General features: G+C 47.1%; 4 protein-coding genes across 4 annotated transcripts; 2 read left to right on the top strand and 2 right to left on the bottom strand.

The window, feature by feature from the left end:
* Positions 1 to 80: 80 nt before the first annotated feature.
* RhiXN_04903 (uncharacterized protein) lies at positions 81 to 3,970 on the top strand (the record flags this gene model as incomplete). The annotated part of the gene is made up of 27 exons (XM_043324719.1): positions 81 to 188; positions 236 to 245; positions 299 to 321; positions 375 to 409; positions 462 to 590; positions 643 to 829; positions 872 to 881; positions 943 to 1,004; positions 1,056 to 1,162; positions 1,211 to 1,370; positions 1,420 to 1,546; positions 1,603 to 1,621; positions 1,669 to 1,740; positions 1,796 to 1,840; positions 1,892 to 1,900; positions 1,957 to 1,971; positions 2,029 to 2,080; positions 2,131 to 2,155; positions 2,340 to 2,350; positions 2,404 to 2,486; positions 2,541 to 2,646; positions 2,702 to 2,721; positions 2,781 to 2,920; positions 2,978 to 3,013; positions 3,066 to 3,757; positions 3,804 to 3,881; positions 3,929 to 3,970. The coding sequence occupies 27 exons, from the start codon at positions 81 to 83 to the stop codon at positions 3,968 to 3,970; spliced, it is 2,403 nt and encodes an 800-aa protein (XP_043177138.1).
* A 177-nt stretch (positions 3,971 to 4,147) lies between these two features.
* RhiXN_04904 (transcription elongation factor S-II) lies at positions 4,148 to 7,229 on the bottom strand (the record flags this gene model as incomplete). The annotated part of the gene is made up of 5 exons (XM_043324720.1): positions 4,148 to 5,159; positions 5,212 to 5,495; positions 5,553 to 6,471; positions 6,529 to 6,902; positions 6,960 to 7,229. 5 exons carry the CDS (start codon positions 7,227 to 7,229, stop codon positions 4,148 to 4,150), a joined length of 2,859 nt encoding a protein of 952 aa, XP_043177139.1.
* Positions 7,230 to 9,142: 1,913 nt separating this feature from the next.
* Positions 9,143 to 10,673, bottom strand: RhiXN_04905 (glyceraldehyde-3-phosphate dehydrogenase; the record flags this gene model as incomplete). Its single annotated transcript, XM_043324721.1, has 11 exons — positions 9,143 to 9,349; positions 9,398 to 9,524; positions 9,575 to 9,700; positions 9,753 to 9,874; positions 9,927 to 10,053; positions 10,103 to 10,125; positions 10,178 to 10,351; positions 10,397 to 10,425; positions 10,502 to 10,543; positions 10,594 to 10,598; positions 10,648 to 10,673. The coding sequence occupies 11 exons, from the start codon at positions 10,671 to 10,673 to the stop codon at positions 9,143 to 9,145; spliced, it is 1,008 nt and encodes a 335-aa protein (XP_043177140.1).
* A 394-nt stretch (positions 10,674 to 11,067) lies between these two features.
* RhiXN_04906 (BAH domain protein) lies at positions 11,068 to 14,707 on the top strand (the record flags this gene model as incomplete). The annotated part of the gene is made up of 17 exons (XM_043324722.1): positions 11,068 to 11,128; positions 11,179 to 11,568; positions 11,621 to 11,744; positions 11,795 to 11,811; positions 11,866 to 12,088; positions 12,157 to 12,185; positions 12,236 to 12,430; positions 12,483 to 12,491; positions 12,544 to 12,683; positions 12,737 to 12,903; positions 12,953 to 13,295; positions 13,347 to 13,473; positions 13,534 to 13,622; positions 13,679 to 13,900; positions 13,970 to 14,071; positions 14,122 to 14,265; positions 14,315 to 14,707. The coding sequence occupies 17 exons, from the start codon at positions 11,068 to 11,070 to the stop codon at positions 14,705 to 14,707; spliced, it is 2,775 nt and encodes a 924-aa protein (XP_043177141.1).
* Between the last annotated feature and the right edge of the window lie 1,386 nt (positions 14,708 to 16,093).

Genomic DNA, 16,093 nt, shown 5'->3' on the forward strand with positions numbered 1-16,093 from the left:
TGTTTCCGTTCTCTATTGCACGTGACTTGACTTAACTAACATCCACGTGACCGTTATCACATGTGAATCGCTCTTCCGTAATGGATTCTCGAGACGTTGAAGATGAGGCAGCCCCTTTGCTGACCTCGGAGCTTATGAGCAACACGCCAGTATGGCCGATTATACATGAAATTAAAGCTGATGTTATGGTGAGACTCCTGAGCTCACAACATATTGTAAACTGACCTTCTTTTAGCAATTTATAGGTATGTGACAAGAAAATTACAACCCCCATCGGTTTGACCTTGCACCTTCACAGACACCCCCTTTTCTTGGGAGACAGTCAGTGTCCAGCAACTCAAAACACTTTCATAAGACTAAACCTTGTGCCTTAGCTTACTTCCACTGAATCTACTTATACTATCGTCGTGTGGGTGACAATCCTGGTTTCAATGCATCTATCCCTAAACTTGTTCCTCCAGGCCACTGCATGAAAAGTATAAATCAAAGAACAACCTATCAGTTACTTTCTGCTTCCTCCTGAACCGGGTCCACTTCCTTCGCGACCAAAACATATCGACCGCCCCGCTCTCACAGACGCGAGCCGCACTGTAAGGCAAGATATGGACTATTCCCGCTCCTTCTGACGTAGCTTTATTTCAGCTGTGAGATACTAGCGATCAGATCCTTGAGAGAGCATGCGGACTCAACATTGCAACTGGCTACCGCCTGTACCACGCCTTGGCCAATTTTCGCGGGGGCTCCTGAGCAAGTGCGAGATTTTGCGGAAAAAAATGCGGACGAATTCGACATTCGTGAGCGTGTCGGCAATGCAATAGAAATGGCCATTGTGGGTAGTGCGAAAAGATTTATTAAAAGTTCCGCTTGCCAGAAAGTTATCGGTGGGTTCATGGATTTTGAATTTGCCCTGCTAATTGTGGTCAACCTGACGTCATGTTGCAGATGCCATTTATTGGGGTCATATTGTTTATCAAGCCAGTTCCGATCACTCGATCCTCGCTGATGTAAGTTGCAGCTTATTCTTGGAAAGGAAAGTGTATTAACAGAGGGCACAGACCTACAAGCTAAAACCCATTCACTTCTATGACCCACATCGAGCACCCCTCCTCAATCATTATCGGCTTAAAGTTCCGGTGATTCGTGGTGTCTTGGAATATATCAAGTGGGCTACCCATAATTCACTGCGGATTAAATTCTTATTCTCCGATAGCTTCGTTCTGCTCTTCGTACTGTTCGTGGTGGCCCTAGAGCTCAATGAAAAATCCACAATTAATATGCCTGAAGGCTTGTTCATGATATATGGGCTTGGATTCGTGATCGAAAAACTCGCAGCAATGCAAGAGCATGGCATTCGAGTTTACTCTTCGAATGTACGATATCGTCCAGTACTGACGTTCGGATTGTTGACTATTTACTCAGCTCTGGAACGGTTTCGACATGGCCTTTGTGACTGTGTACTTTTCGTATGCCGGTCTTAGATTGTATGGGATTCGCTGGGATGAAGCTTGGGCTCGTGAACTAGGCATTGATATTCTGGCCGTCGTCGGTAAGTTTCGAAGCTAAAGACATTATAAAATTTTGACTGAAATCGGCATGCAACAGCTGTTATTGTCTTCCCGAGGTTGTTTTCCCTAGATACGATTCTGTTTCCACTAACATTCCTTTCAGGTTGGCATTTGTCACTCTATCGAATAACCTTATGGTTCTTTCGTTGCGATCGATGTTTACAGAATTTGCGGTGTAAGATGCAACAAACCTAAGGTGATCGAGAGTTCTACTGATGAATGGTCCATAGCTTGATGTTGGTAGCCGCTTTCTGTTTCGGTGGTTTTCTGTATGCGTAAGTTCAGCATTCGTACCCCGGCTCGTTTGCTCACTCAGTTATACCTAGCCTTTGGACGTAAGTCGTATATGGATTGGAATTCGATTCAAACGGTGTTGACATTGTTGACATAGTCTTGGAAGAGATACGTACGTACCGACTTAAACAGCTACTCAGATGCTCCATGGGCTAAACCTCTGGAGCAGGTACGGTTCGGGTCAAATTGCTTGGTGGATGCTCGATCTATGGTTTGGACTGGTAAATAGGCACCCAATTTCTCGCCTTCTGGCCTGACCTATTATCACCAGGACGCTAGTGGATTCGACAGAGCATGTATGTGGAATTTTCAGACTGTAGGCGATGGGCATTTACGTTTGTTTCATTCGAAGCCGAATTCCACCCACAATTTGGACCAGTCCTAATGGTGCGGTCACATACTTCTGCGTTGGCTGTATAACTGAGTCAGCTACTCACCAGATATCTTATGCTTGTTTGAGCAATACACTCCTTTTGACAGTCCTCGTTTCGGTTAGTATGTTAAATGATAGGACGATTTGAGGCAAGCTCACCAAGCTCAGTAGATTCTCTCCCACACTTTTAGCAATATTAGCAATGATGCTGCAATGGAAGCAATGTTTCGGAGAGCCGTAAGCACGATTGAAGGGTAAGTATTCGCTCCGAGCATCAAAGCAAGGATCGGACTTAAACCTATATGTAGTGTCAAAGCAGACGCAATATTTTCTTACCAGCCCCCCATGAACTTGATAGCCTTGATGGTAATGCTACCTGCAAGTTTTATACTCTCACCAAGATGGTTTCACAAAGTGTGTTTTGCACTTGCAACTCATTTACATACTTATAGTTTTTATTCCGTCGTAGGTGAACGTTACCATGATCAGGTGCGTCTCATTAGGTTGATCCTCGGCAAGCTAGGAGGTTCATCGTTTGCCATACTCAGGATAACCGGTTTTCCTATCTTGCTTGCCATCTCTTTCTATGAAAGGCAAAAAGCGGCAGCTGAGGCTGAAAGTATGTTTGAGAAAGTGACTAACGTTGCTGAGCGGTTTGTGACGCTACCTCGGAGATTGAAACGGATGAGTGGGTTATCTTTGTCGTTACTCCTATTTGAATATCAATCTTATTTACTGTAAATAGCTCTGTTTGAAGGCGCTGTTGGCTCGTCGGGGAATGGTGAGTCATCATTACATGTCGTGGGCGTATGCTTTGAACCATCATGGATTAGTCCAGGCCATATTCGAGCTTGATGACGAATTTAACCCCAGTCCGATTATTGGGGATAGTCTTACGTGGCCTTGTCAACTCGAAAGTTCCGAGTCAGAGCCGCCCCCTCTCCCAAGTGAGAAGTTTAAGCGCCCTGAGCGACCGAAATTGGATACAATCATGAGCGCATCTTCGGCTGGTGAGGGCCAATCAATCTCAGAAAGGACCCCTCGTCCAACAGGAAGTAATCAACTTGGAGGTCCTTACCACGAGATTGCGCTTGAAAACCATAATGGAGCCTTCCAGGCGAATTCATCACGAGACCAAATTCCTAGCAGTATCTCTACCCAACTCAATAATGGGTTCTTGGCTCCCATACAAAGAAGAAATCGCCGTAAATCTACATTTGAACCCCGTCTCGTGCCTAATCGTACCGAAGCCGCCTCACTAAGCGTACCTCCCGCAAATTTCACCAGCCCTTTGGCGCAACTTTTTTCACCCATCATTTCCGAACCTCCTGATGGCGGTTTTAACGCGCCAAATACCACCATCGGACAAAGAAGAACGCTTCGCAAATCTGGGGGAGATCAACAAACGGCCCCGGGCGTGGCTATGTTTCGGCGGAGGGCACTGACGGGGATGGTGGGAGGTGCTGGGACGAGCTCTAGTGCTCTGAGCACAACCCCTGGAGAGGAGAAAGAGCCTTCCGAAGCAGTAAGGAACTCAACTTTGATACAGCGCTATGCTTATATGTCTCCAGGCCGGGAATTTGGAAGACGATGATAACTGGATTTCCTTACGAGCTAGGATGACTCAAATGGAAGACAAACTTCAAAGGGTGAGTCCGACGCTCAATTTCAAGTTTCGCGTTCTAATATTACATAGATCGAGATCATGTTACAGAAATTGACGAATCGATTAGAATAATTTAGGATCGGCTTTGAATCATGATTTTCAACAATATTTTCTCTGGGTAATACCTGGAGATCAACCCGTGTTAATACTCCATGATACGTAGCCTTGACCAATAGCAGAATAAAACTACATGAAACATCATTCCAAATTAAATATGGTGTACATTCACCAGAGCCAAAAAATCTAACCCTATATTTCATTTCGCCATCGAGCAGGTGGACCTCTACCCCTACCACGATAGTGGGATGGCCTGCCTCCGCGACCGCGGTAGATAGGACGATCGTCGCGAGAGTCATTGCGGCCATGGGGAGGCCAATCATCTCGGGGAACCTCACGCCGGAAGCCGTCGCGCCTAAATTCATCCCGTCGAAATTCCTCCTGGGCAAAGTCGCTCCGACCGAAATCTTCGCGGCCAAAATCGTCGCGCCCGAAATCATCACGTCTAAATTCGTCGAGCCTAAAGTCGTCTCGCCTCGGATCTTCTCGCGTGAAATTATCTCGAGCATAGTCGTCACGACCGTATCGTCCCGGCCCGGGGCCTGGTTCCCAGCCGCGATCGGGGTAAGACTCTCTAGGCCTATCCCAGTGAAGAGGAGCGGATATATGTGACGGGGAGCGTCCCGTAGGCAGGAAAGGCCCGGACAGTCCCGGCCCCTGATGCGGTGGTCCCCGCGATGACATATTCTGATGAAGGGTAGTCCCAGTCGGCGGCACTGCTGGGGCTGATGTCGAGCCAGGTAAAGGCTGTTGAACCAATAAGCTACGGACCAACTCGAGCTGGCCCGGAGTCAAACTTGCTAAATCCTTGCTTAAGGTAGCAAGCGAACTTTCTGAGAGGTTCGATAGAGATGAAGTGACACTAGGTAGCACTGGCTGTACTCCCAAGAGAGAATTAGCCGGATCAATCGGATTGGGTAGGGTAGCAGGGATGGTGGGAGGGACCGGGGCGAAGGAAGGGATAGGAGCGACCGGCGTTGGATACGAGTGTTCCTTTGCATCCAAAGCGGTAACCCGACCCTTACTAAGGACGAATATCCCGCAAAACACCGGACCTTCCCGCCTAGCCGGGATATTGACATTGTCCAGAAGTTGGATGTACTCCGGGATAGGGTGCTCTGGTAATAGAGGTGCAATGTACAGCTCTTTGCCTGGAGCCGAGAGTGGAGGGTCCTGGCCCCAAGGAAAAATAAGGCCATATCGGCTAAAAAAAGGGGTATTAGTCACAGACAGGATACACACCTTGTCTTACTTACTCTTTTCCAAGCAGAGTCTGGTGTAATTCCAGGTACGCTCCCTTGTCATCTTCTCTAGGACATAATATACAAGCAAAAAGTTCCTTGGTAGGATTGAGCCTCATGGAGACCAGATAGTTCGTAGCCTGAGTAGTTGGAACCCGTCCAATAATTTCAAATAATGGAACAGGGAATAAAGATTGCCTGTTCGCCTCGATATCGTGAAATGGTGCTCCCGCAACTTGTTTAAATTCGGATTGAAATTGGATCATGCGGGAGGGGTCACTCGTTGAAGGCATTCCGACCTGAGTGGGTCAGGTGTCAGTTATCATGGACACAAGGGGCAGAGCCTTAAAACTTACACGGCCTTGCCAAATTGTTTTTAAATCCGCTAGAGAGGGATTAATTGCTGAAGTGGTAGGCTCGGCAGTATTAGAGGCGTGATCATCTCTTGAAGATGCTTCCTCGGGTGTTTCATCATCCTCCACAGTAATGAATGCATCAAAATCGGCATCGTCTGGTGGTGCTACGGGACCATCACCTAGCGGTGAGTGGGCGCTGATGCTCCCTTCCGATTCGCGTATGTCGTTCCATATCGAAGTGGCGGGTTCGGAGGTCCCAAAAATGCCGTCGAGGCTAAAGTTTTGTGCCGTAGGAGAAACAGAAGTAGCACTGGGGCTAGCTATCTGCAGACCGTCGCCCAACGCATTCTCGGAAGATACGATATGCTCCCCAGATAAGCCAGGCGGGGTAGGAGGACCATGTTCATGGAGAGTGGGCCCGTCGCCGTCAAAATCGACGTTAAATACTGCGGATGCAGGATCAAATACTTTTTCAGTTGTATCGTTGCGTGTGCATTGTACCATCGGTCCTTCCTGGGTCGTCCCTCCGGAAAACATACCCGAAAGCTTAGCACGGGTTTTCTCCCCATCGTGAGCCGAGCCAACTGTGTTTGACCGAGACCTCTGAAGCTCCCGTTCTCGATCACGGGCGGCTTCCTCTTCTTGTAGACGCCAATTATCCTCTTCCAGCGACTGTTCGATGACCTGTTCACCTTTATGGGTGATTTTACGCAGAGGTGCCGTCCTAGCTTGTAAGATCGAGTGATTCATCGCTTCCTCTGCGAGCTTGTGAGCTTCCTGTTGAGCTTGAGAGTTTGCTAGATCGATTGACGACATTCGGCTAAGTTCATTTGGACTGATTCTTCCAACTCTGATACTCTGCCTCAATTCCTTCCTATCTTTTTTTCCGAGGTTAAAATTGAGCATACGAATCCTCTCCCTGAACAGCCTCGATCAACCAAATAAACCCATAACATGCCGGGAGGGGGGCACTTACTTGTATTTATTACCTGGAATTTTGTTGTCAAAATCTGTGTGATCGGCATAAATTTCGAACACGCATGTCTCCAGCTCAGTCGCAAATTGTTCAGCCCCCACGGCATTCGTTGGGGGCTCAGGCTCATCGGGTAAGCCCTCAGAGAAAATGGGAGTCAAGAGCCTGACAAGGAGTTCAAGGCAAGATTTACGAATCGGGTCCTCAGCAGAAGTCAGAGGTGGGCTCGGAGCAGCGTCCTCAGTGATTTTATATCTTTTGACCGAGGCTTCAATTTGCCTTGAGTTGCTCTTGCGCTTCCGAGCCCCTCGTCTATGTATCCGAGAACCAATACCTTCGTCAGAGTGATCACTGGGCAATTCCTCGAGAGGGATAGCCTAGGGTGAATAGTTTAGAGAATTGAGTAACTAAAAAGGGCCAGTATCCGGACTAACCTCGTCTGGTTCAGCCACGAAATTGTCTTCAGAACCGGCCTCGTCGTCACTTGATTGAGGAGATCCATCACGCTCCTCCGCTCTTGGGAGGGCAGCAATCTCATAATCATCGAGCTCCCAATGTTCTATTTTTACGAGATGATAAATAGTTAGTTTATTGTTGTTGGAGGCGTGCGGTAGTAAGGGTGATAGGAGCACGGCGTCATCCAGATTGTGCCAAGTAACATTGAGGTATAGTCGCCACATGAATTTTCGTGGCAGTACACCCATGTTCGAGGCGATGGTGGCCACCGAAATATAGAAATAGTATTTACAAGCGTAAAACAGGTAGTTTTGGGTATGATGCCCATGCAAAATTACGCGACCAATTATACAGCAGTTCCAAATTCGAGAGTACTCACCCCGACTCTTTTTTCCGGTTGATAATGCGCAAGAAGCGCAGACGAAATACGCTATCCAAGACATCAGGAAGAATCGGCAAAGACAACAACACATTGCTCACCAAGGTCTTCAGCATCCCGTTCCGCCAGACTTGCACAGCGGAAATGGTACCTGCGCGGGTTCCAGCTCGTTGATTCCTATGAAAGAGTAAAACACACACCATTTAAGACATGCACCGCATCTCAACATTGGGCTGTCTGCTTCTACATCACTGCATGGACATGACTCCTGCTACATGAGTGTGAGCCTAGTTTCCGACGTTGTGATTGAGCAGTACCTTTTGCCCATGTCGAGCACGAATAGAGCGTCTCCGATTAACAGCGGACGTCATACCAGAGCGTGTTGTACTTAATCCTTGTTTAGTTCGACTGGACATGGCGGATGGCCTGCACGTCAATGCGATGTGTCGGGTGACTGAGAATTAGATGATAGGTGCAACAGCGATCAAAGTCAGCATGTGGCTATGTAAATGCTCACGTGACCATATAACAAGCGTTATTTTATAATTAGGGCTTACTTGCCAAAAGAGCCTTCCGGGCCGAGCAAATATGGCTGACAGAAAATGTTGAACTTCATATTACAGTAAACAAGCTTCGGTCCGCCCGCTCTTTAGATAACTAAGCAATGCAGACTCACTGCTCCCCATGTTCTAGTCCAGCAGCTGAAATAAATCTCAAATCCAAGGTTTCCTGAGAGTTACGGCAGCTGGTAAGCTGGGCAGATATCTTAGACCCTGTTACTTGACTAAAAATTACCAGTCTAACCCGCCGGATTCTCACCGTATCTATGTGTGCTTGCTTCGTTATATGAAGTTACACAAAAATTTTATTGGCAGCTAAGAAATGCCCCCTCCCCGCCAACTTATTGGTTCCAAGTACTCCCCCATTCAGCTTTGGGGTAACCTTTGATCGCGTAGTGGTTATTTTTCTCCAGTTCGTGTATATGCATCTACATACACTTGATCAAGCCGCGATCAGAACCTGCCTAGGAAATTTAAACTGTTGAAAGATCAATAATAATATAAAACAAATGGGCAGTAGGAACAGAGTAGGAAGATACCAAAAGAAACGGAATAAGAGGCGAAGTTGATAACAATAAACGACAGCCGTCGAAGGGCTATTTCTCTGTATTCCTTCTCCTATAGAGACGTACACCAGCTAAGAAACAGATAAGCAGTCGCCACTTACCTTGTTCATCCTTTTTTTTCTTGCCCTCCGAACGTGGATGCATGCGCTACCGTGTAGGTATAGGGCATTGAAGTACTAATAGGTGTGAGTGGGTCTGCTATTCTCGGGTGCCCATACAATCGTCAACTGGTATTGTTTTAGGGTTCTACTAGTATTTCTGTTGTCAAAAAGAAGGTTAGGTGTTTGTGTTTGAGCCGATTTCAGAGCCCACTTCTGGATGACAAAAGTCTTGGTCATGTGTGATTGAGAGTGCGATTACGCACGCAATGCCGACACACACGTTCGACATTGTACACATTGTTAATGTTAAGATTCTTGTTTCAGGTCGTACATTTTTGGTGTCCTCTTTCAAGCTGAAGTCAATTAGTGCAGTTCAGTAGCCTAGGAATCTAACCCCGATCATGGCACTCTGGGCAATGCCGAAGCATTTGAAAATCACGGTAAGCGTTGTGCCACGCCAAACCAAGCAACAGGAGCTGGCTTATATTCCAGTAGATATTTTATTTTCAACTCGATTTCTACATTATGGTGGCTGAAGCCTCAAAGATCCATGGCTCAGGCGGCTTCTGCGTCCTTCTTGGAGATATAGGCGATCAGGTCAACAACGCGACGGGAGTAACCCCATTCGTTGTCATACCAGGCAACAAGCTTGATAAAGTTCTTGTTCAGGCTGATACCGGCCTTGGCGTCGAAGATAGAAGAGTGTTCATCGCCAACGAAGTCGGTGGACACGACATCATCCTCTGTGTAGCCAAGGATGCCCTGAGAAGAGGGTTAATGACAGAATGGGAAGGATTGAGCAGTATATACCTTCAGTTTGTTCTCAGAAGCCTTCTTGATTGCAGCCTTGATGTCGTCGTAGGAGGCCGGTTTCTCAAGTCGGGCCACCAGGTCAACAACAGACACGTCCGAAGTAGGTACACGGAAGGCGAGGCCACTAGAAATTGAAGTAAGAATGGGTAAGGTGGACGTCGTGTACAATCTTACGTGAGTTTGCCATTCAGCGATGGTATGACTTTGCCGACCGCCTTGGCAGCACCGGTGGACGAAGGAATAATGTTAGCACTAGCACCGCGTCCGCCACGCCAGTCCTTAGCAGACGGTCCGTCCACGCTGGAGAGATTCCATCAGAAATTGCACGAATCCGTAGTGCGCATTCACTCACGTCTTCTGCGTAGCAGTTGTGGCGTGCACCGTAGTCATCAAACCCTCAACGATACCAAATTCATCGTGAATGACCTTGGCAAGGGGAGCCAGGCAGTTGGTCGTGCAGGATGCGTTAGAGATCTGATCGGAGGCGTTCAGCTAGGGTAACCGCTGGCTGGCTTGGCATACGTACGACTTTGGATCCCTTGGGTTCGTAAGAATCCAAGTTCACGCCAACAACATACATAGGCGCGTCTGCAGAAGGGGCGGAAATAACCACTTTCTTAACACCTGGGTTCTCCTTGATGTGTGCAGAAGCTCTGTGAGCTGTTAGGATTGTTTAGAAGATCTACCAACAGTTATGCTTACTTCTCCACGGTAGTGAAGACACCCTATTGAAAGTGCGATCAATACAAGAAATCCATGGGCTTCTGTCATGCTTACCGTCGACTCGACAACGTACTCGGTCCCAGTGGTGTCCCATTTAATATTTGTGGGATCGCGCTCGCTGAAGATCTTGATGGGCGACTTGTTTCCCTCGATGATGAGGGATCCATCTTTGACTTCGACATTGCCCTTGAATCGCCCGTGAGTTGAGTCGTATTTGAACATGTAAACCTGAAGAAATACATCAGCCGTAGATAATCAAACGCAAGGGCCTACTCGCCATGTATTCGAGATCAATGAAGGGGCTAGAATGCATTTAGTTCGAATTCTAGAACAAGGATGAAGATACCCACTCATTCACGGCAACGACATCAACTTCACCGTGAGCGATAGCATTGCGGAGTACAATACGTCCGATGCGACCTGTTAAAGAGATTTATTTGAGCCTCAACGAGGAAGGAAGCTCCGCGTACCGAAGCTAGAATGTCATTAGTCGCGAGTCGTAGAGCATGAAAGATTGAGCATACCCATTGATTCCAACTTTGACTGTCATTGTAATATGATATGAGAATGAAAGAGAATTGTGGCTGCACAGGCCTCAGCAGAGGGGTCTATATACGCGTTCAAACTTGATATTCTCACGCTGTTCCCACCCCACTTCCAATCGTGATATCGATCCCTGGGAAACACCGATGACACGATCCCGTCGGAATCAGATTCGGAGTCAAATCACCGACCCCAGCCGCCCTCGGCACCGCCATACACACGTGACCAGCCAAGCTGTCACCTCCCTTGCCACACCCCGTTTACTACCGTTCGGTAGCAGGGACCACGCGAGACCATACAAAACATCTCAGTCCAACTTCTATCTCCAGCAGTAGTTCATATTTAGTCCACCCATCGTTTGGAATTCAACATCCTGTTTGTTCTGTGGCTAGTCAACAGTCATGGTTTCTGGAGGAGCCCATTCGCTGAGGATATCCAACGGGGAAACTGCCTATATAAATGGTATGTCTCACGGGCCATCGAAGAGTAAAAAGGATACTGAACTCTTATAGACCATGTCTATGTGTCTCCCCCGTGGCCTCAGCGCGACGGTATTCCGTACAACATTGCTCGTATCATGGAATTCCTTCCTGACGAAGGAACAACCCGTACGAGAGGAAAAGGACGAGAAATTATTACTCGTGTACGATTGGCTTGGTACTATCGTCCTAGTGACCTAAACGATCGTCCAAGCGCGGATCCGCGCTTGCTCTTGGCTGCTATCTTTTCAGAAGTTCAACCTGTCTCGCACTTGCGGGCCAGATGCTATGTCCGGCATAAGGACAAAATATCTGACCTTCAAGCCTGGAAGAAAAAACCCGACCATTTCTATTTTCAAAGGGTGTTTGATCCATACATCCGTAAAGAGTTTGATGTGCTGCGTTCGGCGGACGTTACCAACCGTAAGCGCTGCAGATAACCATAAACAATTCACCTATATTGATATTCTCGTAGTGCCCGCTAATATTCGAGAAATATTGCAATCGCGATATGAATTTGTAGTCGCAGAGAGGGACGTGATTGGAGATTTAACCGACAATCTGCGCCTTTGTGAAACTTGTGAAAAGTGGGCACCTTCGTAAGTTATCGATTTGATCTGTGAAATTACCTATGTAACCGTCTTTCTAGCCAAGATTCAGTTCGATGTGATACTTGCAAATGTTACTATCATATGGCTTGTGTTAATCCACCATTGGTAGCAAAACCTGCCAAGGGGTATGGGTGGACGTGTGGTGCTTGTTCAAGGCATCATGATGAACATGTTCAACCTGGGGGGCGACACTCCACCCCTGTCACTAAATCAAGAGTCTCAAAGGTCGCTGTGAAGTCTCGGGGTTTAGCAGGTCTCAGTACTAACCTTCCACATCGGGATATCAACTCGGAGGATAGATACTTCAAAATGTGGCCGTTCAGATATTTTGGGTGGGTGGTTCGAGTCGCTCCTTAAGCGCGTGCCGACTAGGGCGCTGACGTGGGTCTTTTATCATCAGTTTATATACTGTGGCCGAAGATACACTTGGTTCGTGATTATTGGACTCTTATTAACCACTCACTTTACATTGCGTCTAGACCCCGATGATCTCATCTTTCCAAAGGCCGCTACCAGGGTGGGAGCGCGGTATCAGGCAGTCGTAGGACCCTGGGTAGCCCCAGACACCAATGCCTCCCCACAGCCCAGTCAGATCCCGGATGGTGTTCCGGAAAGGGGTGGCGATGACACTATCGAGATGATGAGTGTTATTGTCTCAATGAGCGAAGAAGAACGTAAGTTGAGTATAGTGATAGCTCTGGTGAGATACTGACGAATATACGTCAGAGGCTGCATGTAGGTAGTCCCTTGTTGAGGAGCCTGGACAGGTGCTGATGCAATATCTCAGTTAATACTTTCCATCAAAATCTCTGGTCCAAGCCGGCTGCGCGTAATGGCGTTGACTTTTTAGAGGAATCAGCACGTCGCTATAGCTTGCAATATCTCGACATCACGCAGAAATTTAACAGCACAACCCGTCCCCGAAAGGTCCGTGTATTCCCTGGGGTTTTTTTTTTCCCGCCTACTGACATACTGCTCAGTGGCAGGCAAAAGATACCAGGTTTTGGGATAAAGATTGGACCCAAGATGAAATTGAACAGTTTGAAAATGGTATCAAGCAACATGGTCCCGAGATGCGAGCCATCAAGGATGGGATCAAAACCCGCTCTATATACGAGGTGGTACGGTTCTATGGGCGCTGGAAAAAGTGAGGCTCAAGCTTGTATTCCATGAGGTTTCCTGACCCAGTCCTGTAGCGACCGCCTAAGGGAAGAGAATCGACAATCGAAAACCAATACTTTAACCGGCAAAAGCATTTCGTTGAAGCGAAGTCGCTCACCCAGTAGTGACGATGAGAGCTCTGTTTATGGGTTCGGAGGTGATGTTCCTAGGCAGGTCTGTGGGGCATGTCGTTCCAAAGAGTCCGCCGTATGGTGGAAAGCTCCTCGGGGTCTACCAACAGAAGTGATGTGTGATCAGTGCGGTATATCCTGGCGTAAATACGGGGACATTCGGTCTGGCAGAATAGAAGAGCCTAAAAAGAGCAACGGGATTGATAAGCGGGAAAACACACCTCAACCGCCCGTAAAACGAACAAAGGTATTGAATAGAGTGAATGTATGATCGTTGGCACTGATCTTCTTGGTGAAGGTATCCATGTCTCGGGGCCCTTCTCCCCCACTTGCACCCCGACAGCATATATGTTGTTGTTGCAAAAAAAGTGGACCGGTTGGGAGGGTGGTGCAGTGCACGCAATGCGGTGTCCAAGTCCATGCAGGTGAGGCTTTTATGGTGCCTGCAGAACACGATTCGCTAACTCGTCACCCTGTTGCTCCAGCTGTGTACGGGGTTACTGAGGAGGACGCGATGGCTGAAATATGGCTATGCGAGCTATGTCAGAACGAGAAGTCGCAGGAGTCGTCATTGGTAACCCGTCTGGCAATCTTGGCATCGTATGGACATTGTTAATTTTATTTGTGCAGAATCCAAACTGTTTACTCTGTCCGAGAACTTCAAATGACAACCTTCAGAGCAAGCAGAGTGCAGTAGCGAGTACTATACTGAGACTTTCTAAGCCGACGGAGGGCCGTGGATGGGTGCATACCCTTTGTTCTGTTTTTGTCCCTGAGACATCCTTTACCGATGCGACTCGGCTTCGATTAGTAGAGGGGATAAGTTCGGTATCGGATGCACGGTGGGCATCAGTGCGTCAGTTGCATGGCATGTTATATGTATTACTTACGTGTCATTAGGCTTGTTCCGTATGTCGGCAGGAAGGTGGTGCAGTGGTCAGCTGCGCATCAGGATGTGGGACGCAATTTCATGTTTCCTGTGCTTGGATGGCTGGCCATGCATTTGGGTTCGAGATTCGGCAAGTAAGTGTGTTTTTCAGTCGAAGAGGAACCTGAACTAAATGTCTTAGTAGTCCAAGAACATTCGCCGTGACCCAGCTACCATTGTTGAATTTCGGGGCGAGGTAGGTGTGATGAAAGCCTCGATTCGCTGCAAGACCCATTCGGCTTCTCTGAGACCTTCGTTTGATATATGTTCGCTAAACACAAATGGCGAGGTGAGTTGGAGAAAAACAACAAAGGATTGTTTCTTATTCTGTATATCAGTCGGCACTTCAGCTTTACTGCCGAACATATAAACAGGTTTCCATCTCACATTCTTATGGGCTCTTGCGAAAAGCAAAACGATTGGACACACTGCTTCGCGCTCAGGGTTTCCTACCTGCAATCTCATCCATTGGAGACCCATTAAGTCCTCTGAACTTGGCCAGCAACTGCAGGTCCTGCGGTACGAATGACTCTCCTTGCTTTTGGACCTTAGATGGCCAAACCATCGTAGATCCAGATGGAGCCTCAGATGTTTTATGCAACTTGTGCAGGTCAGGCCCCCTATCTCGTGGATTGGCAGGCGTGGCAGAGGCAGTTACAGATATTGGTAGCGAGGATATTCGATTGGAGAAAATAGCTGCTGCACACGCCACTCCAGTTCAAGCTCGATAATAACACACATTGTAGCAGCTACTGTGGTTTTATTACCAGCATCTCTGACTGATTATTATAAGAAATAAAATCAGTAATATCTGGGAGTTGTTTCATATTCAATAATTACTATCATGTATGGTCACTCAATTTGTTGTATTTGTTGACCGTAATAGGCTGGAACGTTGCCTTTTTCTTGTAGAAAACACTTGAGATTAAAATGGGGGGCATTTTATAAATCTATAGCTATATATGCATAAAGTAGGCAGTACTCAGAAACTGGGCTTAGAAGGTTCAGATTTTACCAAAATTTGAACCCCAATTATGGACTTTGTAGGAAGTCCTGGTGCACAAGCACCAAAAGTCCAACCCCTAGAGTTTTGGATTCTGGGCTTTGGACTACCCAAACCCAAGGCTGCACTGTGAGATCAGGCTTTTGTGGCCAAAGAGTGATCCCTCCCAGACCATTTCAAGTTTGCTAGTATACTTAGATGCCACTGCCCTAGCCTTTTTGCGTAACAACTGGAAAGCCTTCACATATCCCATCTCTGCATAAAGCAAATCATCAAAATGTGACCTGCTTGATGTAGGGAAGTAATCTCCTTAAAGGAATCAAATTGCATTTTTCCACTAAAAAGCTATTTTAATTTTGAACTATCTGCCAAAAAGAGGCTTTTTGGGGGTTGATGTACTTGAAGGGGACAACACAGTTTTGATGTAAATTGAATAAAATGCAACACAACCTAAGTACTTACATGACTTATTTTTTCCCTGTCTTTCTTGTTGCCAGAATATTGATATTCTGCACTGATGTTGGGTTTTTTGAGTGTAGCAGCAACAGGTCAATAGCACTGTGTTCCCCTACTGTCATGACCTTCATTGGCATTGTCATGCCCTAGAGGCGTGATCACCCTAGAATCCACTAAGTCAAAGAAATAGTGAATATATGCGCTATTTTCATGAAGATTTATGGATATATGCATCTTTATGCTATTTAGGCGCTGAGCGCTTATTATGTAATCTAATCACATCTTTCTTATCTTTGGTCATGTGACCTTATCTTTGTTATTGTGTTTGTCAATATATATACTATTCCTCCCTCTTGCTGAATGTCCTAGATGTCCTTAAGGGGTGTCAAGGCAGCAGGCGCTTGTGGCTGTATAGAACTAAGTGAACCCACTTAAGGTGGTGGGGGGTGCTACCTACAACAACTAACTATCCTAGTATGGTGACCAAGGCCATAAGGGCAATGGCAAGCTATGTATCTACAATGAGGGAGCCACTTAAGGCAACAAGTACAGGTGGGGGGTGGCTGGGTAGTTACTGGCCTAAGGCCTTGTACAATGTGGAAGTGTGACAAGAGGTAATTGACCTGGGTGTTACCATGGTTGGTTGGCCTCCTTATAT

This window comes from Rhizoctonia solani, chromosome 2 (assembly GCF_016906535.1).
Source record: "Rhizoctonia solani chromosome 2, complete sequence".
Taxonomy (NCBI): domain Eukaryota; kingdom Fungi; phylum Basidiomycota; class Agaricomycetes; order Cantharellales; family Ceratobasidiaceae; genus Rhizoctonia; species Rhizoctonia solani.